General features: G+C 41.7%; 1 protein-coding gene across 4 annotated transcripts in view; it reads right to left on the reverse strand.

Annotated features, from left to right (window-relative positions):
* AKT3 (AKT serine/threonine kinase 3) overlaps positions 1 to 27320 on the reverse strand; it is a 168747-nt gene that overhangs the window by 26125 nt on the left and 115302 nt on the right. For all 4 annotated transcript variants that reach the window (XM_084868910.1, XM_084868908.1, XM_084868909.1 and 1 more), the window contains 5 exons: positions 18999 to 19110; positions 18494 to 18641; positions 15614 to 15745; positions 11670 to 11735; positions 10171 to 10239 (listed from right to left, as the gene is read on the reverse strand). In XM_084868910.1, coding sequence (XP_084725036.1) covers positions 10171 to 10239; positions 11670 to 11735; positions 15614 to 15745; positions 18494 to 18641; positions 18999 to 19110 — 527 coding nt within the window. The remainder of the gene's footprint in view (positions 1 to 10170; positions 10240 to 11669; positions 11736 to 15613; positions 15746 to 18493; positions 18642 to 18998; positions 19111 to 27320) is intronic.

The following is a 27320-nucleotide window of genomic DNA, read 5'->3' on the forward strand; positions in this document are numbered from 1 at the left end:
AAATTTGGAGAAAAGTAACATTGAATTTTTATCTCACATCATAACAACATACATTTCAAATAGTTAAATAGAAAATATGATGCTACTCTTTTTAAAAAGTTGAAAATATGAACCAATAGTTTTCAGATCTCAGGATGAGAGATTTTCCAAGCAGAAAAGAAATGAAACAAAAACAGACAAGGAAACCCTGGTAGACTCAACTCCATGGAATAGCAGCGATATAAACGACATTGAATATTTATAGGAAATATGACAACCCAAATGTCCACCACCGGCGGACAGATGAGCAAATGTTGGTGGAGCCAAGCCATACATATGGATGGTGACTCAGCAGCAAAGGCGAGCTACTGAGAAATGCAACCGCATGCATCAGCGCCAAGCATAAGGCCGAGAAAAGGAGCAGACCCAACAGAGCGTGTGCTGTCTGACTCTGTGGCTGAGGAATGTTAGAGATAGTGAAGGGAGTCTGCAGAGTCAGAGAGCTGATCACTGGCCGCCTGGGGCCTCCTGTGGATGCCGACGGGGAGAGCGGATGGGGAAGGAAGGAGCCCCAGAACTTTCTGAGGCAATAAGAATAGTCTGTATCTTTATTGTAAGGAGGATTCCATGTACAGTTATTTGTCAAAAGTCACATGAAGTGAGCCCATCTTACTGTATGTTGATTATACATGCTTAAGTAATGGGAACAATCTAAATGGTCAAAAATTTAGTAGGAATTTAATAAATTATAGTGCGTCTGCAGACTCAATGAGTAGATGATGGGGATGTATTTTATGATATTAAATAAAATAAAAATATATGTAAGTATAAAAACAGGAAGATGTATTAACGTGGTAATGGCAGTTATTGCTAGGTGGTGAGGTTTAGAGTAGTTTTTATCTTGTTTTATAACCTGAAAACTGCTTGTATTTAATAGCTGCTCCCCAGCACACTACGTCTTCCTTCTACATGGAGACCGTCAGTCTTGATCACATCATACACTAAGTACTGAGCACACAGCACAGTAACCGGCTGTACTAAGCAACCAATAAATATTTCTTAATGGAACTGAAATAACTATTTGGCTTTTTGATGTTCTCTGCAATGAGCATTGTGGTCACTTTTGCAATAAAAATTACACAATGGTTTCTAATAAATGCATCGTGTATCCTAGTACTCATTTAGGCTCATGACAAATTTAATATCCTATTTATTATTATTATTATTGTTTGTCTGGCAGAGGCACAGGGAAGAGGAAAAGCTATGCAAGTACTTTGTAGCTTTCCTTTCTCAGCACCATGCCCCACAGGCAGCACATATTATGTGCTTAATAAATAATGTATTGCAACGAGAAAAATTAAATCCAAGATACTTCCCAAAGAATTATTTATAAGTTTTGAAGGTTCAGTATTTTTATTGGAAACTTCAAGAAATCACATACAATAACTAAATAACTTTGTTTTTATTTAAAAATAATAAGCTACTTGCTGCTCAAGCAAGGAGCATTGTCTTTAGAAATTTAAGTTCCTTTAAGCAAGGACTACATTTTTTTTTTTAATGTCGAGCTTAACCATGCTGTAGAAATACAGCAATGCAAAAAGATTATTTTAACCTATTAATATACAAGTCTGTATTTCATCACAAACCCAGGAATGCTTATTTTGAAAATAAGCTGCTATGTTTTGGAGGGAAAAAAAGTTATATTCTTAATGCAACAAATTTCCCCCCAAAAGAAAGATCTGGACTTGGAAAATGACCTGGGAATGATCACTGCAGTCTTAGATTTTAAACCCAATTATCGTATTTTTCTTGCAAATACTGCCTGCACAGTTATTCCCTTAGAAAAGATTGGTAGCTAGAGAACAGCAAAGTAAGCTCAATACAAGTCTCCCTAATTTCAATCATCCCATTCGTGATCATAATATAAACTGAAACTGGGACCCGAGTATCCTAAAGACAACTAATTAATTAAGCCATGAGAAACGGCAGTCTGTGAAATAAAGCTGCTTAGCACAGCCCTGGGGTTTACAAAGAGACCCAAGATGAAAAGAATGCATCCAGCTCACTCACAGGGAAGCTAATCAGCAATTCTGTCTTCGTCTGCTCTGACTGCAGTAACAGAACACCACACACTCGAGTGGCTTATAAACAAAAGAAACGTATTCCTCACAGCCTGGGAAATCCAAGATCGAGGCTCCAGCAGATTCACTGTCAGGTGAGAACCTGCTTCTGGGTTCAGGGCTGGCTGTCTTTGCATTGTCCTCAGGGCACTAATCCCGTTATAAGGGCCCCACCCTCATGACCTAATCACCTCCCAAAGGCCCACTTCCAAGTGGTATCACATTGGGGAGTAGGTTTTAATATGAGTTTTTTGGGAAAAACAAATATTCAGTCTCTAATAAATACTATTGGCCTACACAATTGCAATAATATTAGCTACAGTATAAATTAATGCAAAGTAATGTAAATTTGCACTTAGTTTCTGAAGTTTCAGAAAGAACAGTGATATAGATATGAGATACAAATACCATATTTTAATGACAGTTCAATATAAAATTTCTTAAAATACAATTTAAATGGTACGGGGCAACTGAACCCTAAAATACTTGTTCAGTAGTAACTGTGTCAGCTATATATTACCAGCTAAGTATCTTTCCCTCTACTTCTTGCCCTCTTCCTATAAGTCTGAAAATGTACAAGCAATTCTAGATCACCAACGAGATCCCTGGTATCTGTAAGGGGCAATTATTAAAGAGAAGAGTTAAGAAAAGTTTCTGGGATTAGAAGTCACTGAATGAAAATATTTAATAATGTGATAAGTATAAAAATAGTTCTTATTTTAAAAATAATTTTAATTCCAAATCTACTTTTATAATTAAAATAATTTCTACTAAAATATTTTATTAAAATTACATTAACAAGATTAAAGTAGAGATTGCTCAGTTCTACCACTTCAAATATTAATATATTCTACATTTATAGAATAAAATATACTTTTCAAAGAACAAAAATTATCATGCAATTTAAAATATTTAAACCTATTAGTATATATATGAAATATCTGGGATATTTGTGAAACACTTAATATCAATACAATAAAAATAATAAACATTACTTTTTGAGCATTAAGAGCATTACATTCTAACACTCATAAAAGCTGTGTAATGCTATCTCCATATTATGATATGTAAATGTAAGTTATTACTATCACTGTAGGCACTGTTTTTGAAAGCTTCTGCTTAACTGATACTGTGCTAAGATACATGCATTATATCATTTAATCCTTAAAACAACCTTATAAAATAGGCACAATTACTATGTCCATCATACAGATGAAGAAACTAAGGCTTAGAAATGTTATGAAACTTGTCTAGCATCACGTAACTATTAAATGGTAGGGTTGAGATTCAAAATTAGGTCATCACTCTCTAAAGCATATCACCTATTACTCTAAATACAGATTCTATTAATTTGAGACAACAAATGTGTAAATTACTCCATTAACAAGAAATTTCATTTATAAGCCTTCTTTATAATTGCTTAGAATGAACCACATAGGAGAAAGACCGTTGTTAAGTCCAGCTGCCTTGTCAGGGTCTAGAACTGGACAGAAATTCAGCAAATCGTCGTAAATACTACTATTATCAAAACAAGACAAAGCATCGTGGCTAACCCTAAAGTGCATCTAAAATGAAAAACAGCAAGAACAGTCAACACTGGAGAAGGCAGCAGATTTCCCAGAAAAGGAACAAAGAACAGATGGGAGAAATAAAAGAATACCAACGTGTATGCCAAACGTTTGCTATGGTCACACTGAATACTCCAAATTTAAAAGGTAGAAATGATAAGATAGGATTTAAGTATGAATCAGAAGTATGAACTAACTATTGGCGCCATATAAGAAAATGAAAGGAAAAACAGATAAATCCACAATTTGGGTTGAAGATTTCAACAGCACTCTCTCAATATTTTTTTAATAGAGACATAAAATTAGTAAGAGAATGGAACAATTGAACAACATTTTATTATCAAATGACTTGACCACCATTCATAGGTCACCCAGCCCCCCCACCTCAGCAAAACACCAGAATACATGTCCTTTCTAACAACATAGCACATGCACCAGACAGATCACATTCTGAATCAAAAACCACATCCCATACATTTAAAAGAATAGCAACCATACAATATATTCTCTGAACACAATTAAACTATAAGTTAAATAGATATATGGAAACCCTCAAGTATTTGAAAATGAAACAATACACCTTTAAATAGTCTATTAGTCAAAAACATGAAAAGAGAAATTAGTCAACTTGGGAAAAGAATGACAGATATAACATATAAAATAACACATAAAACATATAACATTAAAATATGCTACAAATATTTACATATATACGCTTATAAAAAATAACAGGTTTAAATAAATGCTATAAGTTTCCACATTAAGAAAGAGAAAAAGAAGACAAAACAAATCAAACCCAAAGTAACCAGAAAAAAAAGAATAAAGAGCAAAAAAATCAACGAAATTGACAACCCAAAACTGATTAAAGAAAAATAAATGGAATCTAAAGCTAAAAAATATCAATAAAAATTACTAACTTTTAGGAAGACTTATTAGAAATAAAAAAAGAGAGAACAAAATACAAAGTTAGGAATAAAAGACAGAAGTCAGCTATTGATCCTACATAGAGACACAAAGGCAATATAATAAGTGAATATTATAATTAATACAACAAATTTTAAAATTTTGATGAAATCAGCAAATTCCTGGAAACACACAAACTACTAAAACATCAGACCTAAATGTAAGTGATAAAACTATTAACACCTCTAAAAGAAAACAGAAAACGTTAACAAATTTGGGATAGCTAAAGATATTTTAAATCAAACACAAAATTCATAAACCACGAAGAAAAAATACTGATAGACTGCATCTCATCTAATTTGTAAGTTGCGTCCTTCAAAAGACACTTTAAGAAAACGCATCGGTGGTTTCCAAGACAGAGGGAACGGTGGAATCGACATCAAACAGGCAAGAAAGATGAGTTAGGGCAACACAGATGTTCTATATTATTACTGTGATGATGGTCAACTACTTTACACATTTGTCAAAACTCACTAAATGGTAGGCTTAAAAGTGATGAAGTTTACTGAATGTAAATTATGTATTTTGATGTGTTGCAAAAAAATAAAATGTGTGTGTGTGTATGTATGTGTGTATGTATATATATATACCAAAGGACTTGTATGCATGCAGATAAGCATAACCAATGGACACAGACACCAGGGGAGTGAGGGCATGTGTGGGGGACTGGGGGACATAGGGAGGGATAAAGACACATATATAATTCCTTAATCAATAAAGAAAACTAAAAAAATAAAAATGTGTATTTCAATAAAAATATTTATTTTATAATTTAACCAAAAATATACACTGGAAATGTATATTTGAATGAAAAGGCAAACCACAGATTGGGAGAAAATATTTGTAAGACATATATATAACAAAGCATGTGTGTCTACAATATACTAGAGTAAGTCTGACTACTCAATATTAAAAAGACAAACAGCTCTGTTAAAAAATGGACAAAATATTTTAACAGATATTTCAATAAAGAAGATATGCAAATGAAAATGAGCACAAAAATTATGTTAATAGCATTAGTTGTTCAGGAAATTAAAAATGAAACTATAATATACCATTGCACACCCACTGGAATGGGTAATCTTTTAAAAAACTAACCACTCCAAAGGTGACGATGATGTTAAGTAACATTCTAGATATGCAAAGTGGAACAGACAAGTTGACAGTTTCTTCTGAACATACCAGTGACACAGAAATTGCATTCCTAGGTGTTTATCTAACATAACTGAGACTGTATGTTCACACAGATTTATACTGCAATATTCACAGGTGCTTTTTTAGTAATAACCCCCGATTTCAAAGAACCCAACTGTCTGTCTACTAGTGACTGGGTAGACCCCCATTAAGATATAGCCACTTAATGCTGTAAAGCCACAGAAAGAAACTAGTGATATATACAACAATATTTATTAGTTTAAAACATATTATGCCAAGTGAAAGATGAAGAACACAAATGACTACAAACTGCTTGGGGATTATACTTCCTAATATTTAAATGCTAGAGGCCCAGTGCATGAAATTCATGTATGGGGGTGGAGGTCCCTCAGCCCGGCCTGCACCTCCTCCAATCTGGAAACCCTTGGGGGATGTCTGACTGCCGGTTTAGGCCCGATCTTACAGGCCTAAACCAGCCGTCGGTCATCCCTCTCACAATCCGGGACTGGTGGCTCCTAACTGCTCACCCGCCTGCCTAATCGTCACTAACCACTCAGAATTCCAGTCTGATGCCCCTGACTGCTTCCCTGCCAGCCTGATCGCCCTTAACTGCCTCTGCTTTGGCTTTGTCCAGAAGATATCTAGTCTAATTAGCATATTACCCTTTTATTAGTACAGATGTTATGATCCACTGTCCTGCCTTTTCTCTTCATGGTCCCCAATTATATTCCACTGTACCTTCTGTGCAATGCTCACTCTAAGGTAGTTGGCCTTGGTGTAAGAAACAGTTTGACTCCCCCTGGATTTCCCTGCTATGCCCTAACCACATGGAGAGGAATAACGGAAATAGACATACGCCTAGTTATCTCCTGCAGTTCTGCTTACCTTATCTGATATCCTAGATATGAAAACCAGCATCTTTGAAATATAAAAGTATACATTAAAATATTCCCAACTTTATTTCGCCTTGAACTTTATATGAAAATGTCAATATTAGAATGCAACCTTGACTTGGGAATTTTTGAGGAAGGTTTGGGAAAAAGCAGTAAGAATTCTGATATAGCCTTCATAGCATAATAACTAAAATAGTTGGCAAAGAAATTAGCTTGTCAGACTCCTGACAATAAAGTTATTTATATATCTATAAATTTAGTAAAATATAAAAAAAATCATCACTATGAATATGAAATACTTTTAATTCAAAAACCACCCAAATCACACCTCCATAAATTAGTAGCTAGAACCAGAATGCCGACTGCCAGCACTTCTGCCTTATGCACATTTAAAATGAGAGGATTCTGGTTCGCGGCAGACAGGATGCCAGCCCAATAATGAGAATCCGAAGTAAGCAGGAGAGGAGCTCAAGACGGGCATGAAACCGAAAGGCACAGGCACAAAATAAAACCGGTTTTTATCAAATAAATTCATACTGTCAAATGAACACAGTATGGACAAGAATGGTAAATGAGTGAACGTGTTCGGATCATTTGTATCCACATCAAGAATATAGACAGAGTGTGAAGAACTTATCAGATGAGTAACATTTCTACGTAATGATTTTCCTTTACCTCCTCAGAGTCTCTTCACTTCCAAGAGATCCCAGCTTGAGAGAGAGCCACAGAGGCCCGCCGTGCAGGCCTACGAGCAATGCAGCCAGAGGCGGGTGCTGGGGCCCAGTCCTAAAAAGGAGACGCTCTAAACCCAACTAAACAATGACCACGCCTTAGTCGGCTTTCAGTTTACATTCTCCTTCCTCCCCCCACACCCCACCCCGGATATTTTTCTGTTCATGTGAACTTGGTAATTACCCAAGCTACAAGAAGAGCAAGGACTGGCCACGCCAGCAGCAGTGTGGATATCAGAGTGCTTTTATACGTGCTCTACGAATGCTGGCTTACTGCCCACTGAGGCTGCACTACACTCACTTTCATAGCCTTGATCTGCTGGGCTCCACGCCACCCTGTTTGTGCTGTACTTCAGCCCAAGGGCACTCCGTGGAGCAGCCCGGGAAGAAGGAAGAGCTCCTGGCACTCCGCTTAGGAGCGAGTGGATGTGAAATCCAATGAAGACTGTCCGTGGTTACCCCGCAGGGCATACTACACCAAGCATGTCAAACTCAAAGGCTAACACGGGCCAAATAAACAAGGCATGCGGCCTGCACACGGCGAGTTTGACATGCTCGTACTACACCCTTCTAACATACTCGCCCTAATCGCTAAGGCTTCTCTCATCCACCTCCTTCTGCCCGGGATCCTCCTCAGGCTTCTCCAGCTCTTGCTGAGCCGATTTCTCTGAATTCATATGACTTACATGCAATTAGGATGGGACTCTATTATATTGACAGGCCTACAAGTCAGTATATGTTGATTTTTTTCACAACCAGTATTTATTCAGAATCCACATATATCAAGATTATTTATGCCCTGCTAGTGTGGCTCAGTAGTTGAGCATCAACCTATGAACCAGGAGGTTATGGTTCATTCCAGGTCAGGGCACATGTCCGGGTTGCAGGCTCGATCCCCAATCGAAGTGTGTGTGTGTGTGTGTGTGTGTGTGGCGGGGGGGGGGGGGGGGGGTGTGTGTGTGTGCAGGAGGCAGCCAATCAATGATTCTCTCTCATCACTGGTATTCCTATCTTTTTCTCTTCCCTTCCTCTCTGAAATGATCAATAAAAATATATCTTTAAAAAGCTCATTGAGTGCTTTAAACAATACTGGCAAACACAGTGATAATATCAAGCATGACCCAATGCATGCTAATCTCCTGTGCAGTACGTAAGGCTGAAAGAAGTCCACATATTCCCAACATGTGAAGAAAGTGTAAGAAAAGAAATGTCTCAACTGTTGTGTTTATATTTCAAGATAAATTCAGAAGAACACAGACTGAAAGGATGCTATTGCTAGTTAAAGGTCAACAGACAACAAGTATTAGTTGAGTGAAAACTAGGCTAGTTATAATTACTCCACTGGGCCCATTAGAGAAGCCTAGCTCGGGCCAGGACAATGTTCTCCCGCTCAGACCTCTGCGTCTCATACTCATGCTCCCCACTGGGTGCACCTATGGGTGCTGCTGTGGGTTGTGTGTGTGAGTTCATAGCTCCCCTCACTTCTAGTTCAGTCTTATTTCAAATGCCTAAGCACTCTGGTTAGCATTTTTCTACAGCAAACGAGTTTTCTGCATTTCCAGGAAGCTCCCTGGGCAGAATGAATGACAAGGTGAACCGAAAGCAAAACCAAAAGTAAATCAATCGCATGGGTTTCCTAGCAGGTTCCCTTCCCAGAAACAATGCATTTAAGAACCGAAATCATCCCATTAAAAGTTCCACCAATTAAATAACTGTCTGTTTATGAAGTACACTTAAAATATGTAAGTACATCTGATAACCTGAAAGAATTGGGAGATTACATACACAAACTTCCATTTTTGCTAAAATTGTATAAAAATAATTAAATTTTCAAATATATATATATCACCCATAAAAAGCACTTTCTCTTATGGGTTTATTTGCACTGAGGTCTTCCACTATGTCTTCTAATTTGTAACAGACTTATAAGGTAAATGATGAACTCCTTCGTAGAAAGGTCAGTGTCTTAAAACATGGTGAACTCACGCTGCCTACACACCGCAAATGTGCACACCAAAAAATCAAATTTTGCCATGAACTCATTCCTGCAATAATTTATAGAAGGAAAGATTCTATACAGGATTTAAATTTATTTTGGAAAATAAGATGAGATAAACTTACTTCAGAAAGCCCTCAATATGAAATATTTCCAATAAACTATTTTGGTAAATTAGATTTACCCCTCACATTTTTCCCCTCACAAAATAGGGAGGAGAAAAAATGAGGACTAAGGGAACAGGTGAAATATACTACTAATTGGATTTCTCTTTAGAACTGCAAGACCTCTTAAAATCTCCAAATAAAGTCACAGTTACTCTGACTGCTACACAGAAAAAGGGAAAACTCAGTCCCCATGAGTCCTAGAATCTTTTACTCCACTGAGTTTACAAGTAAAATAGTGCATTGCAATTTTCACAAAAACCTAAGAACTTCGTAAAGCATCATAAATCCTACATTTCTAACTTTCACAATTAAATGATTTCATGATTTTAGTTTTGATTTTTTTTTACACTTAAAAAATATAGAAAAATGTAGAGTATGATTACATTGCCCAATATATGAGAGGAGTTATTAAAAATATAAACAATCATTACATTTCATAAGGAATTACTTTGATCCCATCTACTGAATCGAAAGAACTCCTCCAAGCCCTCCCACGAAGCCAAGAGCCGTGATGTTACAACTTATATTTTAATATCTTTGTAAAACGGCTGACAGAATTACCATGCAAATGCGGTGGCTGGGTTGCCCGGTCACTCACCTCGCCCCCATTGACATATTCCATCACAAAACACAAACGGTCTTTTGTCTGGAAGGAATATTTCAAGGACTTGAAATAAAAAAAGAAAACATGTTATGTTATAATCCCACATTGTCACAATGGCACCAAAACAGCACACTCAGAAGCAGCAAGCGGGACTGATGGAATGGACGGCTCTCATTCCCTGAGAGTCTATCTGCCCCTGCAGGGCGCTTAAGGTGGGGCTGGTGAGAAGCGGAAGACAAACGGTGCCTTGCTCGGCAGTGGGCATTGCAAGGGGAAAATGAACACTTGAAGTAAAAATTAACTCAGAAACTGCGGTGCGCACTTCTCAATGGAGGTGCCATCTATTCCGTACTGCGGGGCGTCCCCAGAGCTCTTATCCATGAGATGGCAGAGCGAGGCCCACAAATTCCGCTAGGGGAGGCCTAAGGCAGTGACAGTGGTTATATGTGGGGATCTCATCATGACAACGTAACTTTTTGCAAATAGGGGACTTAACATCTCCCATTTCAATGGAGTTGGTTCATGTCATTTCATGGGTTATAGAGACCGCAGAACTATCTTAATACACCAGACAAAAAGCACACAACAATGTGGCATTAAGTCCAGATATCTGGTGATACCTGTGAAAATTCCTACATGAGGCAATCCTAAATCTTTTAAAGACCCTTTAAGATCTCTTAAATTCAGTCAAGGTTACTCTGAAGAGAAACCTCAGCCACAATGTGTACCCCTATGGCTTATCCTTCCAATGAGCTGACGATGAATAAAATCATTTCTCCTTGTGGAAGTCTAGCTGGTACTTTTCATCTTAATGTACTTCCCTGAAACCGGAACTCTAAGCAGCTTTGCAGATTGTGCCTCAATTACAATCAATCAAGGAACAGACTAAAAAAAAATTGGTTTGCTTCATAATCCACAGTTTATACTTTGTCTAAATAAATAGCATGCCTGATCGGCCGTTAATGTCATGTGCTCAGCATTCCTGTGTTTCTGAAAGTCCTCTCACACTGAAAGAAGTCTCCATGTCTACAAAAAATGTCCAGCCAAGATCTCTGCCTTTCACATGTGAGGACAATGTTGCCTGATCATGTGTATATTTATAATAAACCAAAGCAGCACAAAACCCTTACATGTACTGCTAATCTCTTCAGCCTGCCCCTTTTTAATTCACTATTTTCTCAGTGGGCTCCTTAACATGCATGCCCTCGGAGATGTGTGGGCTGTGTGAGTTATCTGTATTCAAGGCAGTGAAATTCACGGGAGGAAAAAAAATATCCTAAAAGTGATGGGAGGGACTACGGATGCATGCATATTGCAAATTCAACCCTTACGTTCTGGTAACTTCCAAGAAACCGGACTTGCGGTCTTCCCACTCAGAGGAGGGCGTACCTCAGTGACTGGTTCTGACTATGTCCTGTTCCCTAGCTTAGTGCTGTCAGACCCCCTCTCATCTGAAAAGCTGTGGTGACCGCGCCTGCCCGCAGGTCACTTACTGTCAGGAAGGGGTGCCTCGTGTTCTTCAGGACTCGGCTCTCGGTGAGGGTGTGTGCCACCTCGTCCTGCAAGAGAAACAGGCCCTTTAGTGCCGGTGCTGAGACCACAGAAACCGCACCGCTCCCGAGGCCAGGAGAGGCAAAACCTAGAGACGGAAAAAGGTTTTATTCATTCATCATTATTATTATTGTTGTCATTATTTGAATCCTCACCCCAGAATATTTTTTCCATTAATTTTTAGAGAGTAGAAGAGAGAAAAACAGAAATACTGATGTGAATCGGTTGCTTGCTGCATGAGCACCGACCAGGGCCTGGGAGGAGCCTACAACAGAGGTGGCATGCCCTTGACCGGAATCGAACCCAGGACCCTTCTGTCTGCAGGCCGACGCTCTACCCACTGAGGCAAACTGTCTAGGGCTGGAAAAGGTTTTATAACACAGTGACATGCTTGCTCCCAGTTGCCAAACTAGCTTCTCACTGTTCCCTGATTTCTATTTCTAATCTCTTTCAGTGTTTCCCAAACTTTTGACATGTGTGTCCCCCTTCTATAATTTGCGTAACGCTGAGTACCCGTATACTCATGAGAATGTAGAATTAGGCGCAGCTAAGCACGGTGCAGTGCATATCCCCACCAAACTCCGGTGCAACGCGTACCCCCACCAGACTCTTCCCGTACCCCTGGGGGTATGCATACCACACTTTGGGAAACACTGTGTGTGTGTGTGTGTGTGTGTGTGTGCGCGCGTGTGTGTGTGTGTGTGTTTTTTACCTGGATGGAGCAAATGAAAGCACAGTCATTCTCTGCTTTCCATAAACATACACTAGTTGTCACCTTTCCCATGTGTTGTTACTGGAATCTTTGTTCTTTTTAAAATACATATATATTTATTGATTTCAGAGAGAAAGGGAGAGGGAGAGAGACATAGAAGCATCAATGATGAGAGAGAATCATGGGTCAGCTGCCTCCTGCATGCCCCCTACTGGAGATGGAACCCGCAACCCGGCCATGTGCCCTTACGGGGAATCGAACCGTGACCTCCTGGTTCATTGGTCGATGCTCAACCACTGAGCCATGCCGGCTGACTGGAATCTTTGTTTCTGAGGCTCCTGTTCCAATGGGACTTGGATGAAATGGGACATGAACTCCTAGGGCTTCCGCGGTGACACAATCCCTTCGGAAGCCAGGCTTACTTACTCTGGAGAGCATGCTGCTTGCATACGCTGTGAAAAGTCCTACATTGTCTACACTGCCCCTCATTTCATTCCAGTCTTTCCTTCTGTCCCTCCCGATTTCTAGTTCTGGGACAGACCAATCTCTCATGCTCACCTTTCTATGCTACATCAGAAGGGGGGAGGTTCACAGACAGAACAAAAGCGCCATTATGATCCCCCTCCAAGCTCAGCTGAACCCCGGAGGATTCTGACTCACTGCTATGGTGTCACCTTCCATCCCGTACATGGTTGTTCCAAACCTTTCTCGGGCAGCCTACGTGCCTTGCACAAGCGCTGAGATGCACAAACAGCCCTGCCAGGCCCCCTAGTCAGTGCCGCGCCAGGGCTGGGGTCCACCCAGGTTGTCTGATCTCAAGTTGTCTCTCTCCATCTCATCCTCACTCCCTCACACTTTCAAAGGCCAGCTTGCTTCCTACTCAGGACGGGAGTCCTTAATAACACGTGGCCCATTTGATCACTCTCGTCTGGAAACCCGGCGTCCAGGGCATCCTATGTATGAAGAATGAGGGAAACAGAAAACCGCCTATAGTAGACCGCAGCGATACTTGTAGTAGACGAGATCCACGGGGAGATGGTGAATAGTGGGCAACGTTTTAAGAAAAGGACATGTGCGCAGTCACAGAGATTTCCTCTAAGACAGCTGTTAATTAAAAAGGGAGAAATCAGAGCGTCACAGAGGCTGAACCGGCAGACACCCGGTTACCAGGTGACAGTGAGATGTCCGCGGGAGTGAGGCAGACGCACTTCATTCGTCCCCGAGACGATGCCGAGAGGGCGGGCGCCTCAGGATCTGCACCCCAGTCTTGTCAGTCTCGAAAATGTCACATTGCTAACCACTCCGCTACGAAGAAGCCCGTTTTCCTTCAAGGAACTGATAAACGAACTTGTTGGGGAAAGCAGCGAGGATCTACAGCCATCGGGATAGTCTGTCATTTGTGAAATGCAACCGGCTTTGTGCAGCTCCTCGGAAGAGTGTAATTAATTAGTGAGGTAAGACAGAATCCAAGTGAGGCTTATGGAAGAAAGGAAAAGCAGAATGGAGATGACATTTGCTCATGTATGAGACACAGCAGGCGGCACTCATAATCACCAGAGCAAATATGTAACAATAATATATTTATTTCCATTTAATGCGATTTTAATTTTATTCAATATATAACTAAATTTATTCAATAATGATGGCAGGTGCTATTCCATTTATTTAAAAAAATATATTTTATTGATTTCTTTTTACAGAGAGGAAGGGAGAGGGATAGAAAGTTAGAAACATCGAATAGAGAGAAATATTGATCAGCTGCCTCCTGCACACCTCCTATCGGGGATGTGCCTGCAAAGAAGGTACATGCCCTTGACCGGAATCAAACCTGGGACCCTTCAGTCTGCAGGCCGGCACTCTAGCCACTGAGCCACACCGGCCAGGGCCCATTTCTTTATTCCTTCATTGGATCCTGACACAGCCCTATGAGAGGGACACGATTAGGACCCTCAATTTTCAGGTGAGAAAACCAAGGCAACAAAAAGTTGAATAATTTGTTTGGGATCGTTTAGCAATGAGTAGCAGAGCCTACAGGAAATACCAGTGTAATTACCATACGTGTCAGGTGTTATGCTGAATCCTTTACGTCTTCCATTCGACATCACATTCTTGTCCAGGAGCTCCGTTTCCCACAAGTGAAAGTTTTACAGTTGGACAAACCACCATTCTCCTGGGCGGCTCTGCTCGCTGCGAGCTGTTTAGCATGCTTGGCCTCTACCTGACCTCAGTCGGCCTTTTCCTTCCGAGTCATAGTGATAAGCATATATGCTCCCCAAACCCCAAATGCTGTCAAGTGTCCCCTAGGTACGGTACTTTCCCCAAAACTGCTTGGAGAAGGTCATTAGGTGATAATATGCAAAGCGGGGTTACAATCCTAGACCCCTCTGCGTCTTTCCCCCACCAGCACTGACTACAAAGAAGCCAAGGTTGAAACAAACCTACAAGACAAGGGAGTGTAACTCACAAAGTGGGCGGAGCAATTCACTCCAGACAGGAAATACTGTAAGTAAGGGAAAGCTAAAGTCGTCTACACAGGTAGGTCACTGTTGAATTAAGCAAGACAACGCCTGGACCAACTTATAAAGTAGATCAAATTTGCTTTTTGAGGGAATTGGGGTTTAATTTAGAACCCTGAGAACTGGCATCATTAGCCTGTTCATTATTTGCAGAGGTGAACGAAGTTATGAGAAGGTGTTAGGCCTCCTGAAAAAATGTCAAAAACTATTTCTTTTAATTTCATTATTCTCATATTTTCAAATTTATTAAGGCTGCTTTTTCATTCAACAGATATAAGCTGTATAACTTATGAGTACAAATTATCTGTTATTCTAATCCCTCTGATTCAAGAAGAAATTCAGAATGTTCGGGGCAAATAAAAAGCAACATTAGTGCAATTATTAATCTAGGTAACAAATACATAGCAAAAACATTCTCCCAAACACACAGAGGATAAATATTTCTATCTCCTCAAGGTAATAAAATAGCTTCAGTATATAATATTTAGATAACACTATAAATGTTTGAAAGTTTTAATGTTACAATTATTAAGAAAATAGATGTTGTTAACAGTAGCCTACAACCAACAGCTTGGTCATTGAATAGAATTTCAACACTTATCATGCATATGTGTGAGGACACACACGTGTGTACAGTGTGAACAAAACTTTCTGTTACCTTTGCAATAATAACTTCTTTCTTCAGAATCTTCATAGCGTAATACTTCCCACTCGCCTTCTCTCGAACCAAAATAACTTTCCCAAAAGTGCCTTTACCTAGTAGCTTCAAATAGTCAAAATCATTCATTGTCTGGAAAATACAAATGAAAAAAATACATGAAATATTTGATGCGACTTATTCGTAAATATGCACTCAAAGGCAAATTCTACCAAGAGCTCTCTGAAATGAGTGAGAATCAGATGGCACTGGCTGTCTCATCAGCAGTCACAGATGCTGGAAATCGCTGAAGCAATTCTCAGATACTGGAGACAAATACTTTTGAACCTAGAATTCCTCAGCTACTCAAATTTTTAGTCAAAGAAAACTCCTAGCCCACATGGTTTTGCTGGTGAATTGTATAAAGATTTAAGGAAGAAATAATAGCATTTGAGTACAAGCGCCTACGGAAAATGGAAAAGGACAGAATATTTCCCAATAAGTGGTAACCATTACCCTTGATATCAAAACCAGACAAAAACATTATCAGAAAACTACAAGCCAATCAAAACCCTTTATGTAAATATATGTAAAGATTCTAAATATTTTACAAATGAACGCCTCTGTTCATTTTCAAGATTATACGCTACCCAATGTTTTTCCAAAATGTCAAGTTATAATGTGGTAAGCGTTCAATGCTATCTCTAGTTCAAAAGAAAAGCAGCAAGAGACATCAGGGAAATAATAAAGTCCATTTGTTAATTCAACTAAAAATCAAACAAACGGGACTAAATATACAGAATATTTACTGCCCCTCCTCCCTGATGCACGTGTCACTCTTCCCATTAAAAGGCGGGGTCATGCCGAAACCGGTGTGGCTCAGTGGATAGAGCATCGGCCTTCGAACTGAGAGGTCCCAGGTAGGATTCCGGTCAAGGGCATGTACCCTGGTTGCTGGCACATCCCCAGTAGGGGGTGTACAGGAGGCAGCTGATCGATGATTCTTTCTCATCGATGTTTCTAACTCTCTATCCCTCTCTCTTCCTCTCTGTAAAAAAATCAATAAAATATATTTAAAAAAATAAAAATAAAAGGCGAGGGTCACCCTTCCCTCTGCCTGGGCTGGCATTGGGTCCAGCTGTGAACACGGAGGAGAGTCAGAGCCACAGTGGGCCAGGCCCAGACCCAGCCGCTGCTCAGCCTGTCCGCTCAGGCGTGGGCAGCCTGGCTTGTGGCTGGAGGAAGGCCGTGTAGAGAGGCCGTGGAATGCAGAGAGGTCACGTGAGGGGGACCCAGAACCCAGACACGTGAGAACGGCTCTCTGGCATCTTCCAGCCCAGCCCACTGCCAGTGGGATGCAAAGGCCCGAGCGATAGGCTGGTGGCCAGTAGAATGGCCCAACAAACCGGGAAAGCGTGATTAATGACTCGCGGGGATTGTTTTAAGATGTTAAACTTGGGTGGTTGGTGCGATGCAAGAAGGCAAATGGAAAATGATACTTGCTGTATCCTATTACTTAATGCCATATAAGCTGGAACTGAACTCATAGGGGTAAAATCAAAGAAGAATTTTTAAACGGCTTTCTGACATTCTCAGATGAAGAGTAATATGTAATTATAAAGCATTACTATATTCCTTGAGGATGCGATTCTTAGGAAAGAGGGGGGTTTTCAAAAGGATGACAGTCCTAACTCTCAATTTCACAGCTTCTACCAGTTAATCTGTCAATCTCTTAAAAAAGGAATTTGCATGGAAACTGATATTAGTAAAAAAAAAAAAAAAAAAAAAAAGTAAAAAAAAATTCTATGTGATAAAATCAGAAGCAGATTTCATATCTATTTTGACAAAACTTCAGAACATTTGAAAGTATCTCTGATACCAAATGCTCGTGTTCAGCGTGGTAGACACAGTAATTATCTAGTCTTTACAAATGAAGTGTAATCTATCACAAAATGTTTTCTTCTTTTGGAGGGTGTTCAAGTTACACTAAGATTTCATTAAACAATGAAAGCATGGTTACTCCCCAGAAAAATTAATTCCTCAAAACCCAATTCTAAGATTTTGTTAGGTAAACATTTTATATAGAAATACTCTTTACATCATCTCTAACGTAACAACGTGGCTGCTTTAGGCGAAGACTTATATCAACTGTCTAATAAATGTATTTAAATCACAGATACTAGAATATAAGAAAGACTGCCTAGTCCAGAAATGTGGTTAAAATATGAATATATAAATTGAGGAGGAATACACGGAATCACTCAGAAAAGGACACAGAGGTGCCTGCCTCTGCTGCCCGCCTCGTTCTCTCTCTCAGGGAAGGGAAAGCTCTAGTCTGACCAATTTCTACAACGACGACTAGGCCAGGAGTGAGAGATCACATGATCTCAGCAGGTCCCACCATCTCTTCTCTCTCTCTCCAAACGCTAACCCATAGCTTTGAGTTACTGTAGCCAGGCATCTATATGTATAAAAAACCATCAACCAGAACACCGTAATGACCAAAACAAGCAGTCGCTATGATGCCCACTACGGCCAGCGAACTAGCCCAATTGGGGGCGTGGCACCTCCCCCTGGCAGGCCCCGACCCTGATTGCCCTCTCCCACCCTGACAGAGGGCAAGGAGGCCTGCCAACCCTCCTGCGACCCTTCCCCACCAGCCAGCCCCACCCTCAATTATCCCGCTCACCCCACTGGTCTGCAGCCTCTTCCACAGGCTGGCCGTGCCCCTGATCACCCCCGACTGGGGTTGGGCCAGCCGGACCCCACCTGTGCACAAATTCATGCACTGGGCCTCTAATATAAGATAATAGGCTGCCATTTTTTGTAAATTGCCATTTTAGTGTATTTCTTCCATACTCATGCACGTGCCCAGCAGAGGAGTCTGTCATTATTTCCTACCTTTCTTTTATGATGGGTTGCAGAAGCATCCATCTCTTCCTCCCCTATATTATCGATCTGTGAGGTTGGACTGCAACAACTCATCCTCTCCTCCTCTTGCCTCTGGAGTCTGTCTGCTACGGCCTGAATAGCTTCCGTCCATTCTTCCCTACAGATCAAGTGCAAATTCTCATGAACAGAAAATGGTAACTGGTTCAAATATTTCCCTTTTATATGAAATATACACAAATAAAGTCTCCTCCACAATCACACACACACACACACACACACACACACACGCTCACGAACATATTCTCCCACGCTTACTCCAGTGTGGAATTAATCCCATTGATTTTTTAAGTCACTCATCTATTATATCAGTATAATCATACTTAAGGGGCTACAGCATTTTACAAAGATATTTACATGTATTTACAAATGGTGAGGTCAGGCACACGTGTTTTTAGATTGACCAGCGCTTTTACACAAAATAGGAAAAGAGAAAAAAAAAAAATGGCTTTCTTACCTTTCCTCTGGGGTATCTACATGAAACGTTCTCTCTATAACAGTGGTCCACTGGAGACATCTGATAATAAATGTGTTTGGCTTTGGTCGTTCTGTTTTCATTAACTGGCATTCTAGTGATAAAATAAAACGTCTCTTTGAATATACTCACATTTAAATCAGGAAACAAACAAACTGTAGAGTTCTATTCTCCACACAGCATCCCAGGACCTCACGGCTTTCCCCAGACATGTCCTGCTGCTCGTTCCTGTATCCGTGCTCTGCTATCTGGGATGCTGTCCATTCCTTTGACCCCGATCCATACGTGACCATCAGCTGTCGAAAGGACACCTGTCCTCGAAGGTGAAGATCAAAGCCACCTTCTCCCATGAAGCTTTTTCTGAATTCCCCCGCCCCCTCTAGTCTCAGAACTTACTACTGCCCCCCTCATTTTTCACTCAGCTTAGACTACCCTATAATATAATCATTTTAAGAAGGCATCCTTATCCCTCTACCTAGCTTTTTGATAGTACATACCATACCACCAGTACGTTTTAAAAAATATGTTTTTATTGATTTCAGAGAGAGAGAGAGGGAGAGAGAGAAACTTCAATGATGAGAAGCATCAATTGGATGCCTCCTGCATGTCCCCACTGGGGGCCGAGCCTGCCACCCAGTCCTGTGCCTTGACCAGGACTCAAACCATGATCCCCTGGTAGATGGCTCCACGCTCACTCATTGAGCCACACTGGCCAAGCCACCTGTAACTCTTATTAATCACAGCCAGTCAGCCACCACGTAATCAATTCTGTCAGGAACATCTAGGAAGACTTCCAAGCCAAGGACAATAGCGCAGTGGCTAAAAGATGGGTTCTGACCCCACTGTGCCCTGATCCAGTTTTTCCCCTACCAATCCTGCAAGTGAATTAAGAATTAAGGCCTCTGGTCTTCAAACATTAAATGAGAAATAGTAAGAGGACCTGTATCATAGAACTAATATGGGGAAAAAGAGCAAATCGCTGTAATTGTCAGCACTGTGTGTGACACAGTAATGTTTCAATGATGCTAGCTGTTAGCTTTGGGACTGAATATGAGGTTCAGAAAAATGCCTTTAAACCAGGGGTCCTCAAACTTTTTAAAGTGGGGGCCAGATCACGGTCCCTCAGAGAGCTGGAGGGCCGGACTATATGAACTACTAATTCCTACTGTAACACCTCGGCTGCGCTCACTGCCCAAAAAACCTGGCGGGCCGGATCAGACTCCTCTGCGGGCCGCATGTGGCCCGCGGGCCGTAGTTTGAAGACCCCTGCTTTAAACCATCAGGCATCATCTTTCCAAGTGACATCCCTCTTGAAAAGATGCTTCCACACCTTCCCTCTTCCACACCTTCCCCTCCCTGAGCCCCGCCCCCTCCCTCGGTGACACCTCTTCTCCTACCAAGAGGTCAGGGTCATTGTCACCGGGTCACATATTTGAGGAGGGAGAGGCCCCTGCCCCATGTGTTCGTTCTGCCCTGAGCACAGCGAGGGATGGCTCGGAGGAGGGTGATCCCCCGGTAGGAGCCGATGTGGCATTATCTGTGGGCGTGGGAGGCAGAGGGAGTGGTGTAGAGGGGAAGACCGTGGGGAGGGACAGCGGGGAACGGTGTCCTCTCACTGCTGGTCTCACGCCGCGGGACACCGACCAAGCCAATGGGGACACATGTTCAGGCACTGAGGATGGAAAAGCGGTTCCCAAACTCGCACTGGTCCAGCCCCGGGTTCTATTCTCTCAGGGGACAGACAAGAGAGAGGATGCTTTGCTGCTGGCGAGTGTGACGAGTCTGAACCAGAATAAAAATATGCTTTCCACAGAAGGAAAGGGGGGTGCGTGTTAAGATATTACTGTTTATTTCATAAAAGAATTTTTGTAAGTGAAGGGGTAAGAGGGGTTACTAATGCTATGTTCCACTCTAAAAGATTTTTTTTTTCTTTCTTCAAATTCTGGCTTTTTAATGACCATAAACACCACCACGTTGGTTTTAACAGGGGAGGCTATTTGTGGGTATAAATTGAGTGTGAAATCACACGTTAATGAGAACCGCTCCAATGCACTGTTCTTGAGCTAAGATGTCACCATCATTTACCAAAAGTATATCTCGGAGGCAACACCCTTCCCACCAGCATTTTTCCATCTCGTCTGTCCTCAAAATCCTCCCTCTAATGGAGCCAACATCTGCAAAGTCTTCTAAAGCAACTCCTCTCCGCACACCCTCTGAATACTTCCCATTTTAACTAAAAATACGCCGTGGTCGCCTGGGACAATAGCGATCATCCAAAATGAATGAGGCCTCACTAACACTGTGTTTCGAGGGTCAGGCACGCAAACATCAAAATGCATCGTGAGGCGAGTTGCTCTGTGGTTTTGTTTTTTTGCAGGCTCATAGCCATGAACTACTTTCTGTGGTTAAAATGTAACATTTTAACTACTTTAAAGTGCACAGTTCTATGGTTTTAATAAGTACATTCACATTGTTGTGAGGCAAAAGTTGGCTTTTAAACATATCTCTTCCTTTTTTCTCTCTGTAAAAATTCATGTTCAAATCATCTATGCTTCCTGTAGAAAAATTCATAAATTGGTACATGGTTAATGTTTTCATGTAGATTTCAATTCTTTTATAAGCATGCTTTAAAATGAGACTATAGCATATGGAACATCTATATATATAAAAGCCTACGGTAAGCGACTGTTCCACCAGTAGCTATAACACACTGACCACCAGGGGGAAAACGCTCAATGCACAGGCATGGAAACATGGAACAGACTGATGAAGCTCAGAGGAAATGGGGGAGGGGGGAGGGAAGAGAGAGATTAACCAAAGATCTTATATGAATATTAGAGGCCTGGTGCAGGGATTCATGCCGGGTGGGGTCCCTCAGCCTGGCCTGCACCCTCTCACAATCTGGGACCCCTTAGGGTTTCAGCCTGATCCCTGCAGGGACCAGTCCATCTTGCCCAGTCTTGATTGGGGCCAATCAGGGCCTAGGAGGGACCACAAGAGGGCTCCAGGGAGTGACTGGCCTGTCTTGATTTGTGCACCAAGCTGATTTTGGCCCGATCCCTGCAGGCCAGGCAGAGGGACCCCACCAGTGCACGAATCTGGGCCTCTAGTATTACATAAGTGCTCTGCTCATTTGTTATGCTGTGATATTTTTTGTTTCATTAAATAAAGAACTACACCATCATATTTCACAGTGGCTCAAACACCTCTGTACTCACACACCCAAGCAAACAGCTTATTAGTGATCACGATCCATGAAACAAACAGAAACGAATTACCCGGATATAGAAAGAATGAGATCTACCCATTTTAACACAGCTTATTACAAAATACTGGGTGGAAATCTAAAAAATAACCATGAACACCATTTGGTTTTAATTAAGGAAAACTAATTGATATTTCAAATGTGATGAAACTGGAATTTGTAACAACATTTTTAAACAACCCAACAAGAATGTAAATTAAACTGCAAATTCCCTGAGGGCAAGGTTTCTTTTGTTTGATCACCTCGTACTGTGCCTACACAGAGCAGGTCTCAATGAAATAAACACAATGAAAGAACATATGATTAACGCTAGCCAAATGCAGAAAGGAATTGGTTTTGGCTAACTAACACCACATTTCCAAAAACAGCTGAAAGATACTCCACACCTAATAAAATGATTGGTTCCGGCCAGGACCATCATGGATGCTAAAGTCCTTAGGGAAGTAAGTGGAGGACTGAACACCACATGCTGCCAAGGTATCAACCCACAGAGCGCCTGCCCACCACCAAGGGGAACTTAACTTTATGATGGAACTTTCAACCTTGAAACCAGTGAACAACAGCAAGGGACCAAGTGTAAGGGCCTCCTGAAACCTGAAATACTTATTTCTTCAAAATCTAACGTGCCCTGCCCTGGCTGGCATGGCTCAGTGGTTGAACATCGAAACTACGGTTCGATTCCCGGTCAGGGCACATGCCCAGGTTGTGGGCTTGATCCCCAGTAGGGGGCGTGCAGGAGGCAGCCGATCAATGATTCTCCCTCATCGTTGATGTTTCTCTCTCTCCCTCTCTCTTCCTCTCTGAAATCAATAAAAATATCTATTTTTTAACAAAAACTAAATTGTCCAGTTACACCTTTGAGAACATTAGTAAAAATCCTGTCAGAAAAATACATACTCTAACCATATATAGATGTAGATGTTTATGTATTAAATAAATCCTAATAACATCAATGTGAAAAAATTAAAAGCCTAATCAAGCTCGTGATTACATAGCTACAGCTCTGACTTAAGAGCAAGCTTTCTTTCCCTCGGGAAAGTGGTAGGATTAGGTTTACAGAACACTTACACGATTTTTTCCCTTGGAGAACAATGAAAAGGCCTATTCATTCAGAGCAAAGTACTCAACTTCCAAAAAGAGAAACAAACAAAAGAAAAGAAAAACACAAACATAGTGAGGTTTGGAGGATTATAAATAAACAAGCTTAATACTTTCATTAAAAACATATACAAATAAAACCAAAGCACTATTGAAAATTGGACTTGTCCAGCCCCGCCAGCGTGGCTCAGTGGTTGAGCACCAACCTATGGACCAGAAGGTCACAGTTTGATTCGGGGCCAGGGCACATGCCAGGGTTGTGGGCTCAATCCCCAGTGTGGGGCAAGTAGGAGGCAGCTGATCAGTGATTCTTTCTCATCATCGATGTCTCTCTCTCTCTCTCTCTCTCTCTCTCTCTCTCTCTCTCTCTTTCTCTCTCTCTCTCTCATTCTCCTTCCTCTCTGAAATCAATAAAAATAAAAAATAATTCTTTAAAGAATCTGACCTGTCTGGAAAACACTCTCTCACCTTTAGGAACTTTAGAATGAGACATAAATGCCTCTCTTTCCACTCAGGAATTCTGACTCCAGATGAGCTTTCCTCATTTACAGGGTTTCACCCACAGCCGCAGAGAATTTCTGGGTCTTTAGCACAAACACTTCACTTTAAAGTCTGGCTTGACTATTGCATTGCAAGTAAGCGAAGAAATACTTTGGAATAATCAGTTCATTCATTGTCGGAACAGAAAAAGAAATCATTTAAATATTTTGCCAATTTAGGTCAGTAGGGAAACTTTCCGTTCTATTAAGTTGGTTCTTCTTAAATAATGACAAGTCATTCTTTGAAAGGCATCTTCTCAGTTGATCCACCAGAACACGAAGGTTCTATGAGCTTATTTCTCACTAACCCTTCCAACTAAGTTCTCAGGTGCTGTAGTCATTTCTGTTTCACAAACAAGGAAACAGAAGCTGATGTCGGTCCCTTGTTCAAAATCATCACGTCCGTGAGGTTATGAAACTGAATCTCTCGGGTCCAGGTTTTATAGCTCTAAGTTCTAGGTGCATCCTAGCATATCACGTGCTGTTTGGGGAGTGTTAGCAGCTCTCAAGAGAGGAAGTAAATGTTCATCCTATATAATAAAAGCCCAATATGCTAAGTGTCCAGTCATCTGGTCAACCAATCAAAGCGTAATATGCTAATGATTATGTTAAAGCTACTCGACAGCTTGCTATGACGTGCACTGACCAGCAGGGGGACGGTGCTCTGACTGGTAGGTTAGCTTGCTGCTGGGGTCCGGCCCATTGGGACTGAGCCAGATGGGCCAGACATGCCCTGGAGCCTCCTGCGGTCCCTCCCTGCTGGCCAACCTCCTGTATCCCTCCCAGGCCCTGGTCATGGGAACCTACTGCCTAGCCCACACCCTCTTGCAATCCGGGACCCCTCAGAGGATGTTGGAGAGCCGGTTTTGGCCTGATCCCACAGGCCAGACCGAGGGACCCCACTGGTGCACGAATTCGTGCACCGGGTCTCTGCATCTTCACTCTCTAGGTTTTAATTAAATATTTTGCTAATTAATCAAACTGACAGAAACAGGTGACTAGATACAGAATTTGGAAAGAGTCTTCCCCAAAGAAAACTGACCAAACTTCTTGAGTATCCATGCACCAAAAATAACTACCATCCAGTGTGAGAATATCCCATGTAAAAACAACCACCCGCTTTGATTGTATGCTTATAACATAGGGGAAGTTTCGGGTGATGGGTGAGCTGATAAGGAATAGTACAGTTTCAGCATTTATTTATAGGGCAATAATTGGGGGGAAAAATACCTTCCCATCAACATTAGATCACTTGATACAAGGTTCAAAGCACGTGTGAAATATTTATTGGCCAAAATGTTGAAACCCTAACATGAATTAACATGAGACGCCAGTTGCCTGGAGGCCGAAATGAGAACTTATTGGGCTTTGTGCATCTAAGAGAGCATGTTATTCCCCTCATCGTAATAAAATGATCTCCAAGAGTAGGAAACATGTAACTTCCCAAAGCCACAGATTTTCCAAAGAACTGACCAGGTAAACTGTCAGCCTGTAAATAGTACCCCAGGCCAACAAACTACGTTAACCAAACGTGCTACTTCCATAGGCCGACGGGGAGGCGCTCGAAGGATACAATGCCTGGGAAATGATGCTATAAAGAGAGCATTCTGCGTTTATTTTTAATTCCTTTCTGGAGTATCCTACAGAGACAGGAGCGGCCTTATCGGTGTCCGATTGGAAGCCAACACTGTTGCTGGTTGGCTGGTCCAATTAGCATGAACTATTCTGGCGTGTTTCAAAAGCATTGCCATTTTCGAACAGAGAAAATGTCTAAAAATGCCAGCGAGGTAATGGGCTCAGAGCGCATGGGTGGGGGTGAGGGAGAGGGACAATGACAAGCTGGTGCAGAAGGACACCGAGGCTCCCTCACGGGAGGCCTATTGTGCCGACAATTAGCGACAGGAAGCAGCGCCCAGCACACATGAATGAGAGCCCGGGCCCAGTGAAAGGCTGCATTATAGAGCAGAGGCATTACTGCAATCAGGGGCAATGTACTCTCTCCACTCCGCCTCCCAACGGCCCCCGCTCTCTGCTCTCTCCCCCTCCGCCGCCTGTTTCCATTGGCATCTGCTTGCTGGTGTGTTCTTTCCAACCCAAAAGAATGCCTGAGTCTTCCCTCCATTCCAAGGCTGAGAGGGCCTTCCCCGAACTCTGGCCTTGGGCGCCACTGACCTTGACTGGAAATACAACAGATGCTTTGAACATGAAGGTATAGCAGGTGATGGGCAAGTCATTGGGTGTTGGAAGAAAGAAGTTGAGAGATCGCTCAGGATGACTCCCTCACTCAAAACTCTGAGTCCGCCGCAGGTTAACGGACTGACCCATTTATCACATAAAACATTTCTATCCAATGATCGGTCACTGGCTAGTGTCTCCATGCCTTCCTGTGGCCTAGTGAGCATAACTGTCACATGAACACATTCTTACTACTGACTGTCTGTAAGACTTGGCTGACCGGGAGGTGGCTGTGGTGCTGACTCAGCATTATTTGAAGACAGCTGTCACTCTGATGCCTCTACAGGATTGATCACATGGGGGGAGGGAACTCCTTGTCTCTGAATGGATCCCCTCTACTGCTCAACACGACCTGGAAGCCTCTTTTTTACCCAATACTCATTTGGACAAGAGCCTCTGGGAGTTTCCAATAGATTGCCATTAAAAACATCCAACTAGCCGAAACCAGTTTGTCTCAATGGATAGAGTGTCGGCCTGTGGACTCAAGGGTCCCGGGTTCCATTCCGATCAAGGGCATGTACATTGGTTGCGGGCACATCCCCAGTAGGGGATGTGCAAGAGGCAGCTGATCAATGATACTCTCTCATTGATGTTTCTAACTCTCTATCCCTCTCTCTCTTCCTCTCTGTAAAAAATCAATAAAATATGTTTAGAAAACAAACAAACAAACAAAAACACACCCAACTAGCCGAAACCGGTTTGGCTCAATTGATAAGAGTGTCAGCCTGCAGACTGAAAGGTCCCGGGTTCGATCCCGGTCAAGGGCATGTACCTTGGTTGCGGGCACATCCCAGTAGGGGGTGTGCAAGAGGCAGCTGATAGATGTTGCTAGCTTTCTATCCCTCTCTCTTCCTCTCTGTAAAAACTCAATAAAATATATTTTTTTTAAAATCCAATTGGCATTCAAGACCTTCCACAATCTGGTTAAAACGTCTCTAATCTTAAATTATTTTTCTACAACAAATTCTCTGTTCATCTAGGATGCTGCTTGTACTGTTCACAAAAGAAGCTGCTTCTCAATTCCAGGCTTCCTGTTTGTGTCTGTTGTTGACCTCCTGAAAATGTCCTCCTTCCCCAGACCTGCACAGCACCTGTCCTTCAAGGCCCGTGTCCACCTCAGCTCCGGTGAGCTCTTAGCTGGTCACCCTGGCTCACCTTGACCCACTC

This window comes from Pipistrellus hanaki (genome assembly GCF_964339955.1).
Source record: "Pipistrellus hanaki genome assembly, chromosome: 20".
In the NCBI taxonomy this organism is placed as follows: domain Eukaryota; kingdom Metazoa; phylum Chordata; class Mammalia; order Chiroptera; family Vespertilionidae; genus Pipistrellus; species Pipistrellus hanaki.